The 15,510-nt window shown below is 38.3% G+C and overlaps 1 protein-coding gene across 2 annotated transcripts in view; it reads right to left on the bottom strand.

The window, feature by feature from the left end:
* Window positions 1-15,510, bottom strand: part of LOC106872915 (uncharacterized) — a 461,458-nt gene that overhangs the window by 72,436 nt on the left and 373,512 nt on the right. For both annotated transcript variants that reach the window (XM_052976439.2, XM_052976438.2), the window contains exon 3: window positions 13,686-13,779. In XM_052976439.2, coding sequence (XP_052832399.2) covers window positions 13,686-13,779 — 94 coding nt within the window. The remainder of the gene's footprint in view (window positions 1-13,685; window positions 13,780-15,510) is intronic.

Below are 15,510 nucleotides of genomic sequence, written 5' to 3'. Positions count from 1 at the left end.
GTATACCGATGTCTGAGCTGGAAGGACAGGTAAGCCGTAATGATGGGTTTTTATAAAAGTTTTGTTTGTGGTCTTTTAAAATAAACCGTGGTTGCTTAGGATCTAATGGTTCTGTCTTCATCTGTAATCCATACATTTCCATAATTTCTTTAGCCACAAGGTTAGCTTCCCTGAATGTATTCTTACCAGTAATCCTATAGCTTTTTTTAATTTCTTTTTTAAGCTACTATCTGGAACTGCTTAAAAAAGAAATTCAAAAGAACTAAAGGATTACTGGTAAGAATACACTCAGGGTAGCTAACCTTGTGGCTAAAGAAATTATGGAAATGTATGGATTACAGATGAAGACAGAACCATTAGATCCTAAGCCTCCATTCATCTTCCCATATGTCCTCAGACTCAATATGAAGGCCTACATCAACTGCCTGGAGGAAGTAGTATTGTCCTGCATCAAGATGGTGACTGCTGGAAGACCCTATGTCTGGCAACAGGACTCTGCACCATGCCGCACAAGCAGGAGAACCCATTCATGGCTGTCACACAATTTCTGTGACCACATCACCCCTAACATCTGGCCACCTAACTCCCCAGATTGCAACCCTCTTGATTATTATGCGTAAAACACAGTTAAGCAAGAGACCAACAAAACTCCTTGTGACACCAAAGATGAATCGAAGGCAGTATTCATTAACTTAAACAAGGAGACCATCTAAAAGAGTTGCAAGAGATTTTGAAGCCGTCAGGAGGCTATGGTTGAAGCCAATGGTGATTTTATTGAATAAATTTACTCTTTAGTATTTCAAGACATTTTTATGTAATTTTGGTAAATATATCTATTAAAATGAGATGTCAGTGTTATTTTCATTTTTGCCTAATTTAGACAACAATTTATTCACTGCACCCTGTATATATATATGAGGGGACACCCAAAAGAAACCAGAATTCTGCAATATCATTTTATTCACTTAGTTTTACATGTTTATACTTTTATCGCCTTCAAAGTATTCTCCATTTGAAGCAATGCATCAATCCAAATGTGTTTTCCATATGTGTAAGCACTGCTGGAACTCTTGCAAAGTGACGCCTTTTAATGCTTCCATTGTTTTTTTTCTTCACTTCTTCCACATCTGCAAATTCCATAGCACCAGCTTTTGTCACTAGTGATGACCTTCGTAAAAAGGTCCGGACCAACTTCCAATTGTTCTTTCAGTTCACAACACACATTCAGTCAAGACTGCTTTTGATTTTCTGTGAGCAAACAAGCCACAAATTTTGCTGCAACTCTTTTCATTTACAATTCCTTGCTCAAAATTCATTGGTAGGAGTTCCAGGACACACCAGTCATATCAACAAATTTGTCAATTGTTTGACGATGATCCTCCAAGGTCAGTTCATGAACTTTCATAATGTTTTCATTTGTTCAGGAGGTCAATGATCGCCTTGAATGAGGTTGGTCTTCAAGTGACATATGGAAACCACTCATAAACATGTGTTTTGCTCAGGGCAATGTCCTTGTAAGCTGTTTGAAGCATGACAACTGTTTCAGCTGTTGTTTTCCTCAGCAGAAAACAGAATTTCATGGAAGCATGCTGTTCCTTCATTTCAGGCACTGCAAAAATCAATGAAGAAGGGAGAAGCACTGCAAAATATAGACTCACCATGTGGTAATACAACTCCACTCGACGCTGCCAATTGGCAGATTGATGCTTGAGGATCACATCAAGAGGCATCTAGCAGTGGAAGCCCAAACTATAATGAGTTTGTCTCACAGAGAACATTTCTGGTTATATATATATATATACACATACATACATATAGTTATATATACATAAGCATATATACCTATACACACGCACACACACTCATATACACATCCACACACATATATACATATAGGTATATATACATCCATGCACACATATACACACAAACACGATCATAAAAGGGTGGAACTGAATTAAACTTATATTTTCAATGTTTTCCCTTCTTAATTTATCTGTTTTTGTTGTGAAATTTGGTGATTTATTCATTCATTGTATGCCAATGGCAAAGGGTATCCAGTTACTTTATTCAAATCTCTAAAATACTTGTAGAAGACCCACTTCAGTGATTTCAATGAACCCATCTTACCCCACACAATTCCCCTACACCACTGGCACCAAGTCAGAACTATTTGCTATTCTGAAGAAGAACTCCCCCATAATTAGTTGCCTCTACACCAATCTGTATTCTTTGATACACAGAATCTCCAAACATTCAGTCAGAGCCATGAATCAATGAGGGCTCCTCTATTAAGTCACTTGGCCTGATAGAAATAGCAGCAAAAAACTTCCTCAAAATTACACCTACTCTCTTTTGCCTTTTTGATACCAACCTGCCTGAGATTGTCCCTTGAACTATTATCTAAATTACAATGTTCTTTCAAAATTTCATGTTAATTTATGTTCCATGCACCAGTGTAATTATGACAAAATCATTTTACTAAATTCTTCATTATTTTCCCAATTAATTGAAACAAAAGTAGTGTATTTTAACAGAAAATGGCCACAAACACGTTAAATAGAGACGAATACATTAATTGATATAGTCCTTATACCAGCCAGTTGACAATCATTGGTGACTTCCTTGAGAAGCACTCTATGTGCTTGTCAGAGAATTTTCATGGGAAAACACAAAAGTCATTTCCCCTCTGCTTCCCTCTGGGTGTATCTTTTACATTGACTCACTTATTCAGTTAAATACAAGCAAGTCCACCAGCTCTGCCTGTGTACTGAATTGGACTGGATTACCTATGTTCAGTCCAATGCAGTATGAAGGCTTCAGCATGTTCTCCACTGACATCATACTGGTTTGATGAGCCTACTCTGTCACACTGGATCAACATGGCTTGGCAGAGGGGTACTTCTTTTATACATCTACCCAGAAGTAGTTAAATCAATCCCAGTGTTCAACTGGTACTTATTTTATAGACCCCGAAAGGATGAAAGGCAGAGTCAACCTCAGCAGAATTTGAACTCAGAAAGTAGAGATGGAGGAAATACTGCTAAGCATTTCACCTGGTATGCTAATGATTCAGCAAGATCACTTCCATCTGCCTGTGCATGAAGAATGTAAAGAGTCAGGACAAATACTACAAACCATTTGGTCCAATGTTTTTATGACTGTTAATTTGCTGCCTATAGAGTCTGACATATTCACAAAATGTAGCATAGTCATGGCTAGAATACTTCTGATCAAAGGATCACTTTATCAGGGTTCAGTTGAACCCCTCACTTTTTAGCCAACCATTACCAGATCTCTTTCTATTAAGCAATCTGTCAAGTGCAGGCATGAGTATGTGGTTTAGAAGTTTGCTTCCCAATCACATGGTTTTGGGTTCAGTCTCATTGCATGTCACTTTGCGGAAGTATCTTCTACTGCAGCCCCAACTGATCAAAGCCTTGTGAGTGGATCTGGTAGATGGAAAATAAAAAAAAGCCTGTTTTATAAATATATATTTGTATGTGTGCATATACACATACACACGCACACATCATCATCATCACCATTTATTGTCCATTTTCCATGCTAGCATGGGCTGGACAGCTTGACAGGGACTGGTAAGGCCTGAGACTGCACCATGTTCCATAGTCTGTTTTGGCTTGGTTTTTATGGCTGGATGTCCTTCCTATTGCTAACCACTTGACAAAGTGTATTGGGTGCTTTTATGTATATACAAGGGGGTACCCAAAAGAAACTGGAATTTTGCAGTATTATTTTATTCACTTAGTTTTACATGTTTACAATTTTATCGCCTTCAAATTATTCTCAATTTGAAGCAAAGCATCGGCCCAGACATGTCTTCCACTGTTCAAACTCTTGCAAAGTGATGCCTTTCAACACCTCCATCGTTTTTTCTTCACCTCTTCCACATCTAGAAAACATTTTCCTTTAAGGATTTCTTTCATTTGGGGGAACAAAAAAAAGTCATGGGTGAATAAGTGGGATCATACCATTTTTGGTCAAAAACTGTCTCACATTCAAAGAGGTTTGCACAGGCACATTGTCATGATAAAACCACCTCTCTCCAATTTTCCACAGGTAGGGGCTTTTTTGTCTCACTGCGTCTTGCAAATGCTTCAGAACTGCCAAGTAAAATGTCTGGTTAATGTTTGACCAGGAGGAACAAATTCTGTGTGGACAATTCCTTTCACACCACTGAATCAAATTAGTATCATATTGACATTGAACTTCACTTGATGTGCTTCTTTGAGGTATGGTAATATTGAATGCTTCCATTGAATTGGTGGCTGCTTCGTTTCCAGGTCGTAGCTGTAGCACCAGATTTCATCACCAGTGATGACCTTCGGAAAAAGGTCCAGATCAACTTCCAACCGTTCTTTCAGTAGTGAGTGCTTTTCTTCTTCAGTGAGCAAGCAAGGCATAAATTTTGCTGCAAATCCTTTCATTCACAATTCCTCGCTCAAAATTCATTGGCAGGAGCTCTGGGACACACCAGTCATATCCACAATGTCATCAATTGTTCAATGATGGTCTTCCAAGGTCAATTCATGAACTTTCATGATGTTTTCATTTGTTTGGGAGGTCAACAGTCGCTCTGAATGAGGTTGGTCTTCAAGTGACAAGCAACCATTCCTAAAGTGTGAAAAACACTCATAAACTTGTATTTTGCTCAGGACAGTGTTCTTGTAAGCTGTCCTTTGTTTCAGCCATTGCAAAAATCAATGAACAGGGGAGCAGCACTGCAAAATAAAGATGCACTATGTAGCAGTATGATTCCATCCGCTGCCACTGGTTGGCAGATTGATGCCTGAGGGTCATATCAAGTGGCTTCTAGCAGCAGAAGCCTGAACTACAATGGGTTTGTCTCACAGAGAACATTTCAGGTTACTTTTGGGTACCCCCTCGTATATGTATATGTGTGTGTGTGTGTGTGTGTGTGTGTGCGCGTGTGCGTGCTTGTGTCTTCTTGTCTTGACATTGCATGGTAATTGTAACTGAGCATTACAGTTATACAGGTAGAGTCATTCATTTCGAATATTCTACAAAAACATATCTGGCCATGGAGAAATATTACCTTACTTGGAAACAGGTGAGGATTGTGACAGGAAGGGCAATTGGCTATAAAAAAAACTGCTTCAATAAACTTCATGTGAATCATGAAAGCATGGAAAAGTGGATGTGAAAATGATGGTGATGGTGTGTGTGTGTGTGTGTGTGTGCACGCGTGCATGCACTGGTGTGACTTTGGCATAAACAATGCAACATATTTTCTACTCACAAATTCTAGGGCCTCCATCAGTCTGTGTTGGCCATGTACCTATACATGCTTGTACAGGCATTGGCAAGGTATATTGCAGAAGGCTGACAGTTGCCTGTACATGCAAGTTTCCCTTCTCCATACAATCAAAATTGCCCAATGAAACAGCTGCTACTCTGGGAAGCAAAACTGCTTAGCACTATATTATCACAAGTGCTGCTATCCAAACCCAAGGAGCTGGAACAGTTCTGCTGATTCACCAACTCACTACATGAGCCCTTCATTCCATGTGGAGCAGAGTCCATTGATGACTTTTCTCCCCTGCTGTCTTTTCTGCTCCTCTCCTGTTGAATCCCTTCTTTTCCAGTTCTGCCCCAGTCTCCTACCTAAGGGAAGTCACTTTTGCAGCCTTCATTCAGATTTTGCAGTACTTGAGCGAAGGCCTTCCTTTCCTGGCTCTTGCTGCTTTTGAATTTTCATTGATACTTCTGTGACTTCACTTTTTAATTTTTTTTTTTTTTTTTTGCTTGGTAGGGGTGTTTGCCCCATGCACATCCATTTTTAATTCTGGGAAGAGATGGTCCGTATTAGTTTAGCCTCTAACCTTTGACCTGTCCAGCATGGCAGGCTGGCATAGCTCTAAGGGTCACTGAGGCATGTAAACTAACATAGCACAACAAGGACTGGATTTTGCTAAGGAATCCACTATCTTGGAATGGTTCTTTTTTATCAACCTCAAAATGATGACAGATAAAGTTGACCTCAGCAAGAATTTGAACTCTGGTTACAGAGTGAGAACAAATGTGAGGCAACATTCTATCCAAGACTCTAACAACTCACAAATAATTCTTTCTAATTCTGGTACAAGGCCAGCAATTTTTTAAAGAGGAGGGAGGAAGTTGATTACATCAATTGCAGTGCTTAAGGAAAAGTCAACCTCAGTAGCATTTGAACTAAGAATATAAAGAGTTGAAAGCAATATAGCTCAGCATTTTGTCCAGTATGGTAACAGTTCTGCCAACTTGGCTGCCTTAAACAACTCACAAATGTTAAAAGCGAAATAAGAGAACTAATGGTTGTTTCAAGATGAATCAAGCTGTAGTTATGACAGCATTATCAGAGAACTTCACCAATTCCAAATTAGGGAAGTAGAATTACTGATAAGATGTTGACTTAATTATAAATAATGAGGTACATTTATTCTGACACCAAGTTGTGAGCACATGTGCTGCATGTGTCCATTGCAACTGCTGTCTTGGTGTAGCCTTTGATCAATGAGGAATTATTCATTCTTTCACATAGATTACTTCTTGTTTACTGAGATGTGGTGATGGGGTGGGGTCTTGTGATGATGTTCGGGTTGGTAGTGGTGCTGGGATTGGTGGTGGTATTGGGGCGAGTAGTGTTGTTGGGGGCTGCTTGTAGTGATGTTGGGGGTATTGGCTACAGTGGTGGTTGTAGTGATGTTGGGGGTATTGGTAATATTAGTAGTGTTTTTAGCAGCATTGGTTGTGGTGGTAGTTGTAGTAGTGGTACTGGTGGTGATGATGGCTATGGATATAGTAGTGGTGGTTGTAGTAGAACGGTAGTGTTGCTAGTAGAAGGGGTGGTATTAGTGTTGGTAGAAAAGTGCTAGTGGTAGTAATGGTTGTAGTAAGAGCATTGTTGGTAGTGGAACTACTAGTATTAGCATTGGAGGAGGAGGTGGTAATTATGATTTGGAGGTACTGGTGATGGTAGTGGTGGTTCTATTTGTGGTGCTGGTGGTAGTAGTAAAGGCGATGGTGGTGCTGCTGCTTGTGGAAAGGGGGTGACATTGATTTTGGTGTTGGTAGTAATATTAGTGGTGGTATGTTTGTGGCAATGGTATAGCTGCTAGTGGTAGTGGTTCTGATGTTGTTGTTGGTAGTGGTGGTGGTGGTGGTGGTAGTGTAGATGGTAGTAGTAATATTGGTGGTGGTTGTGGTTGTGGCAGTAATGGTTGTGGTAGTGGTGGTGTTTGCTGTGGCAGGGGTTGCAGTGGTTGGTAGTGGTAATGCAGGTGGTTTTGGTGATAGTGCATTTAGTTGTGGTAGTGTTGGTGGTGGTGGTGCAGGTAATAGAAGTGTCACTTGCATCATGTCACTACTTGTTTAAATAAAGAAAGCCTGTAGAATTAATGGCTTCACAGTCAAAAGATGTAAACAAGCACAGGAGTGTACATAATACATATGTGCATATAATACATGTAAGGACACACCAACATATACAAAACAACACAAAAAAAAAACAAACAAAAAATATGAATTTGTGTGTCATGTGTATGTGTGTGTGTGTGTGTGTGTACATGTATGCATAAAAACACGTACACATATGCAGATACATATACAAGCACACACAAGCATATACATACATGTGTTGATTTTAACTATACAGTTTCTCATTTATATATCAATGGTTGTATCTACGGTATGTGCACATGATGTGTGTGGGTATATCTGTTCACATGCAAGTGTGCGTCTGTACATGTATATATATGCATACTGTAGATAAAACCATTGATATATAAATGAGAAACTGTATAGACGTGTATGTATGTTTGTTTGTGTGTGCTGCATGTGTGTGTGAGCAAGTTTATGTATATAAGGGTGGATGTGTACACACACATTCTCTATATTGGAGATACAATCATCCATGGGTCTATATGAATGGCAAATTGAATATAATACTTAACAACAACAAGTATCCAGTGTGTATATGATTTATCTTGAGGTATCTATGTAAATATATATGTTTATTTAGAGTGATAAAAATATGTTTTTAAGTAATGCAAACAACTTCAACTCCAAATGTATGTATGTGTTTGTGTTATGTATTGATGTGTGTGAGTGTGTGCATGTATGTATGCATGTGTTACATGTGTAAGTATAAATATGTATGCACATATGTATTTGAGTGTCTTTATGTGTGTCTTTGTGTTCATGCATGCATTAGAATGAATGGACGTTTATATATATATATATATATATATATATATATACTAATATTTATGGTAATGCTTGTATGTATACATATCTATGTACTTGCATGTGTCTATATATTTATGTACATGCATGTGCTTGTATGTTTATGCATGTATTTGTATGTGTTTATATACAGTTATGTGATTTTCTCTGAATGTTTGTGTGCGTGTGTGTGTGTGTGTGTGTGTGTGTGTGTGTTTATGTGAGTGAGCGAGCGAGTGAGTGAGTGAGCATGTGTTTAAATTTCATTTCTTTTTGAGATTTATGTTCTTTATAGAATTTCCATCTGGTTACTAACAATGTGACAAGACTTTCCTGTTTGAATCAAAACAGTTCCAATTTGTTTATTAATATGTGAGTTACTGTATGCACGCACATACGTACGCACACACACACACGCACACACATACACACACACACACACATACATACAGGGTGTTCCCAAAACAAAGTATACATACATTGAATTATTATAAAGTCAACATTTATTAAAATGCATTCTATTTTCAAAATTTAATAAAATCTAAACAGAATTTAATTTTTTTTATGAATGCCTGTTTTCAAAATGATGACATTTTTGGTCCAGGCACTGCTGATAACACAAAGCAATAGAATTGCAAACATCAAGAAATATTTCATTTAATATTTGTGAACATTCTTATCCAATGGCTGCCCCTAATTCATGGAGTGTTGCTGTGAAGTCTGGTGAACATGGAGGGCATCCTTCTGAATCTCCTTATCCAATCCACCTCTTTTACAAAAGCTTTTCCAAATAGAAACCTTACATTACTATGGTAACGTGGCAGTGCCTCATCTTGCTGGAAATGAAAAATATATATCTTCAAATTCCTTTTACATGCTTGGCATGACAAGATGTCACAAGTTGAAGTAAATGGGACCAGTCACAATACTGTCAAAAAAGGAAGTTTCAGTCAATCCTTTTGATGATAACTGCTGGTTAGGTAACACGATGTGAATTTTCAGGTCCCCCAGCAGCAAGTGCAATTGTGGCAGTTAATTGAGCCACTTAATTTAAATGTAGCCTCACCACTTCAAACAATCTTTATTGAAAGTTTGCATCTTCTACTCATTGTCTCAAATACCTCTCACAAAACTCCACTCTTCAGTTTGGATCATCTTTATTAAAAGCATGGACTATTCTTGGAATGTAACTTTTCTAATGACAGTACTTCAAAATGCAGGACACTTGATTTTGAAATTCTTATCTCATGACTTGTTTGCTGCACAGATTTTCTTGAACATTGGTAATACATTTCTAATACCCTTTTTCACTTTGAGGGGCTAGTCAATGTCTGTGGTCTTTCAAAATGTTTCTTTCAAACTTATCTCTAATTGAAGTGATGGTAAGTTGCAGAGGTGAATTTGTTTGGAACTTTGACTATGTTTTCAAGTTCCATTACCACTTTAGGATAAATTATCTTCATTAAAAGCTTAGCCTGGCTCCCTTCATAATTTCTAATGTATTACATCTAAAAAAAAAGGGCGTATACATTTTTGGATGGGGATATCCTGTATGTATGTCTGTGTGTGTGTGTATATATATATATATATATATATATATATATATATATATATATACAGATGAACTGAGGTAGGAATAAAAGTAATAAAAGTCATTATTGTGAATTGTTAAAGAGATTCAAAAGCATACCAGTTTTGTAAAGTTACTAATCATTGCTTTGAATATATATATATACACACACATCTTTTACTTTTACGATCATTAGACTGAGTCCATGCTGGAGTACAACCATGAGAAATTTTTAGTCAAATGAATTGACTCCAGTACTTTTTTTTTTTCAAAGCCTGATACTTTATCTGTCTCTTTTGGCAAACCACTAAGTTATGTGAATGTAAACATGCCAACACCAGTTGTCAAGTGGTGGGTGAGAGGACAAACATAAACAAAAAGGTACACACATACATACAATGAGCTTCTTTCAGTTTCCGTCCACCAGATCCTGAAGTTATGGTGGAAGACACTTGCCCAAGGTACCACACAGTGGGACTAAATCTGGAACTATGTGTCTGGGGAGCAAACTTCTTACCACACAGCTATGCCCGTACCAACATACATACATACACACACACACACACACACACACACACACACACACATACACATACACACATGTCACAGGTGTACTAAGTATGTATGTAATTATGTAATTGTGCATATAATGTACTTTGGTGATAATCTTAATGTTTATGGTATCAAGTATGTCTTTCTAACAATCTATCTTTAATCCATGTATTCTGCAATGATTGGTGTTAAAATATTAAGTTTCCTCTATAAAGTAGACAATCTTCTTTCTTGCTTGAGGTGGAATCAGGGAATAGAGCTGCAAAAGACCATTTTATATTTGCAGTTTCCAATCTTACATGAACTGGCAAGAGTTTCATCAATAATCCAAAATCCAGCAATTTGTTTGTCGAGTGAATGTTGTTGCTAGCAAGAAAGGTCAAGTAGTTGTTGCAGTCTCAGATCAGTCCTGCTTCAGCAGATCCATTTTTAGCTCTGACCTTCACATCTTTGTTTTTCTTGAGACAATGTATCTTGAACTATGCTGACTGGTGTGATGTTGTTTAACCCCAACTCATCTCTAATCACAACATTCCAGCTATGACCATTAATATGAATGGATGTTTATATATATATATATATATATATATATATATATATATATATATATATATACTAATACTTGTTTCAGTCATTTGACTGTGGCCATGCTGGAGCTCTGCCTTTAATCGACCCCAGGACTTATTCTTTGCGAGCCTAGTTCTTATTCTATCGGTCTCTTTTTGGCGAACCGCTAGGTTACGGGGACGTAAACACACCAGCATCGGTTGTCAAGCGATGGTGGGGGGACAAACACAGACACACAAACGCACATACATACATATAAATATATATATATATACAACGGGCTGCTTTCAGTTTCCGTCTACCAAATCCACTCACAAGGCTTTTGTCGGCCCGAGGCTATAGTAGAAGACACTTGCCCAAGGTGCCACGCAGTGGGACTGAACCCGGAACCATGTGGTTGGTAAGCAAGCTACTTACCACACAGCCACTCCTGTGCCTATATATATATATATATATATATATATATATATATATATATATATATATATATATATGTATATATATATATATATATACTAATATCTATAGTAATGCATATATGTTTACATATGTGTGTATGTACTTGCATGTGTTTATGTATTTATGTGTGCATGTTTAATGCATGTGTTTCTGTGTTTATGAACAGTCATTTTGTAAGACAGTATATCTTGAACTGCATTAAACAACATGTTGTTTAAGCCAAAGTCAATTCTGGTCAAGACATTCCAGCTACGACCACCCTATCTTTTTTCTCCCCCAGACACAGTGTATCTAGAACCACATAATCTAATGTGTTGCTGCTTAACCGTTTAGCATTCAGATTACTCTGTCGAACGTAAGGCTTATGTATTCACATTGTTTTCAATTAATCATACATTATTTCATAGCTTTGAGATTTTGATGTGATTGTTTATTTCTAGAATGACATTGCTGAGTGGGTGAGAGAGGCTGGATCTGGCTGGTTTAAATATAAAACAGGTAGAATATTTAGGACAGATGTGGCTGGTTTAAAAGCTAAAGGGTTGACCCTAAATCAGCTAAGGCTAAGACATTCCAGTTGTAACCAGCCTGTCTCTTTTTCTTTAGACATAGTGTATCTAGAACTACATTGTCTAATGTACCCTTGATGCTGGTTGTTGTTTAGCTCTAGGTCAGCATATATTGAATAATATTATGATAAAAGGACCCATGACTCTTTACAAGGCCTCTCAGACTGACAGGCTGAAGGGAGGAGGTTAGCCTCAGACCAGAGACATAGGCTGAATGTTTGCAAATAGAGTGGACTCTACTAAAAGTAGCTACAAGCCTGGTAGTTGTGTTAAACCAGGTGTTAGATTGACTCTGTGTGGTTAAAAAGCTCACTTTTGAACCCTGTGGTTTCAGGTTCAGTTCCATTGTGTAGCACCTTGGATAAGTGCCTTCTACAATAAAGCCCTGGGTTAACCAGAGTGAATTTGGTAGGTGGAAACTGTGTGGAAGTCCATCACATACACGTTTCATTTGTTCCCTATCAATGCTTGACAACTGGTGTTGGTTTGTTTACATCTCCGTAACTTAGTGGTTCAGCAAAAGGGTGGCGATAAAATAAGTACCAGACTTAAAAGAAAGTACTGGGGCTGGTTTGTTGAACTAAACTCTTCAAGGTAGTGCCCCTGCATGACTGCAGTCCAAAGACTGAAATAAGTAAAAAAATAAAGATAAAAGATTATTATTATTCATTATTCCCTTGTCCAGCAAACTTGTAACCAAAGGCACTTCAATTATGACAAAGACCATTTACTGGTAAATACGTGTCTAGGATTACATTATCCAGTATGTCCTTCCTATTTTTTTTTAAGGGAGGTGGTCAGGTGCAGACATGACCATGCAATTAACAGGTCTGCTTCCCAATTATGTGGTCCCAGGATTCAGCCCTACTTCATAGCACCTTCAGTGAGGGTCTTCTACCATATCACTGGGCCAATCAAAACCTTGTAAGTGAATTTGGTAGATGGAAACTGAAAGAATTCCATTGTATGGATGTAATAGGTGCAGTCATGGCTGTGTGGTAAGAAGCTTGCTTCCCAACCACATGGTTCTGGGTTCATTACCATCGCGTGGCACTTTGGACAAGTGTTTTCTACTATAGCCTTGGGCTGACCAAAGCCTTGTGAGTGGATTTGGTAGATGGAAACTGAAAGAAGCCCAGTGTGTGTGTGTGTGTGTGTGTCTGCCCCCTGCCATCACTTGACAACCAATGCTGGTGTATTTATATCCCTCTAGCTTTGCAGTTTGGCAAAAGAGACCAATAGAAAAAATATTAGGCTTAGGTGGTGCTCTAGCATGGCCACAGACAAATGACTGAAACAAATAAAAATGTGTGTGTGTGTGTGCATGAGACAAAGAGAGGAGAGGCTGTGTTTGTGTCTCCTTGTATCGACATAGCATGGTAGTTGATTATGAGATTTACTGACATACAGTGTCTGTTTCCAATCTTCCATGAAAACATGTCCAGCTTTAGGGAAATATTACTTTGCTTGGATACAGGCGAGGGTTGGCAACAGGAAGATGTACTGTGTCCACCATCACAATCTCTGCTCTAATCCTTACAACCAGTCCTCTAATCTTTACAATGTCACACCTTTGGAATTCCACTGTCGCCCATGTTTTTCCTGCAGGCGTCAACATGCAACTGTTCATGCATCAGCTCTACCAGTCTTGGAGAGGTCATAATGTGCCATGGGTGCAGCCCCTTCCTCCAAGTCAAAAAGGAGAAATTAAAGGTATGACTTACCAACTGTTTGCTGTGTAACTGAGTGTGACCATCCATTGAAGCCAAATGTTTCATTTGCTAGGTTTATCAAGCGCCAGCCCTCAATATAAGCAAGCTGTTGGGTAGAGAATAACATTGAAATACAAATTTGAAACAATAGCAAAGTCAGTGTTAGAAATAAATATGAAACGAAGAAAAGATCATTTGAACAAATTCAGAATGTATATTATTTCAACAAGTAGGTGCAGGCATGGCCATGTGGTTAAGAAGTTTGCTTTGCAACCAAGTGTTTTCGGGTTCAGTCCCACTGTATGCCACCTTAGGCAAATGTCTTCTGCTCTAGGTCTGGGCTGATCAATGTCCTGAGAGTGAATTCAGTAGATGGAAACTGTGTGGAAACCCATCATGTGTCTACACACACACACACACACTTGTATGTATGTATGTATGTATGTATGTATGTATGTATGCACATAAGTATGAGAGAGTGCTAAAAAAGTTCCAGGCTTTAAGGGTATTGTGAAAGGCCTGGTTGGAGACCCAACCTTCTGACTCTTTTTACAGGGCTTAGAAAAACTGAAGGACTGCTGCAATAAGTGTGTGAATCTGATAGAGAAATATGTTGAATAAAATCATGATTAACTGATCCTCCTGTATTTTCTTTTATCCAAAGCCAGAAACTTTTCAACATCCACTTGTATGTATGTGTTTGTTCCCCAGCGTCACTTGACTACTGGTCTTGGTTTATGACCCCATAACTTAGCAGTTTGGCAAAAGAGACCATCGTGTAGTACCAAACTTTAAAATAATTTCTGGGATTGATTGGTTTGACTGAACCCATAAAAGCGATGCTCTAGCATGGTCGCAGTCGAATTGCTGAAACAAGTAAAAGGTAAAAATGTAACTATGGGAGATAACTCTGGACATGTTTTCGGTCATAGAACAAAAGACTTCACTCTGGTGAAATAGCAATAAAAGGATAACTAAGAAGATACTAATTGCACACAAGAAGGTAAGAAAAATTAGCACATGGGAAAATAAATAAGGCCCCTTAAGTATATTACTCAGGAACACCACTGTTTTCATCATCATCATCATCATAATCATTAAACGTCTTTTTTTCCATGCTGGCAGTTGCACAGTTCAAACGAAACCAATGAGCCAGAGGATTGCGCAGAGCTCCATTCTCTGCTTTGACATGGTTTCTACACCAGGTTGGGTACCCCCTCCCCCCCCCCGCTCCTAATGCCAGTCACTTTACAAAGTGTACTGGATACTTTCTTAAACATTTTTCTTTCATCTTTTAATTGTTTCAGTCATTGGACTGTAGCCATTCCTTGAAGAATTTTTAGCCTGGTACTTATTCTATAGATTTCTTTTGCTAAACCTCTGAGTCACAAGCATGTAATCAAATCAACACTGGTCATTTAGCAGTTGTGGGGGACAAACACAGACACAAAGACACATGCACACATGATAGGCTTCTTTCTGTTTCTGTCTCCCAAATCCACTCACAAGTCTTTGGTTGGCTCAAGGCTATAGTAGAAGACACTTGCCCAAGGTGTCGCACAGTAGGACTGAACACAGAACCATGTGGTTGGGAAGCAAACTTCCTACTACACAGCCACACCTATGCCTGTATGTATATTTTTCTATGATATTTAATCAGTAGGAAGTAACAAAAGTATTACAAGGGCTGAGAGTTTTATGCAAGGAAAGAGATAAATTCTACACATGCACACACACACACACACACACACACACACACACACACACACACATGTATGTTTGTAAACGAAAGAAACAAACAAAATTTGTGTACAGCATAAATTTTAAAGAGATGTGA

The sequence above is a fragment of the Octopus bimaculoides genome, chromosome 25 (genome assembly GCF_046866305.1).
Source record: "Octopus bimaculoides isolate indiv1 chromosome 25, ASM4686630v1, whole genome shotgun sequence".
In the NCBI taxonomy this organism is placed as follows: domain Eukaryota; kingdom Metazoa; phylum Mollusca; class Cephalopoda; order Octopoda; family Octopodidae; genus Octopus; species Octopus bimaculoides.
The sequence above is the reverse complement of the archived record's forward strand: the minus strand, read 5'-3'. Positions and strand labels throughout refer to the sequence as shown.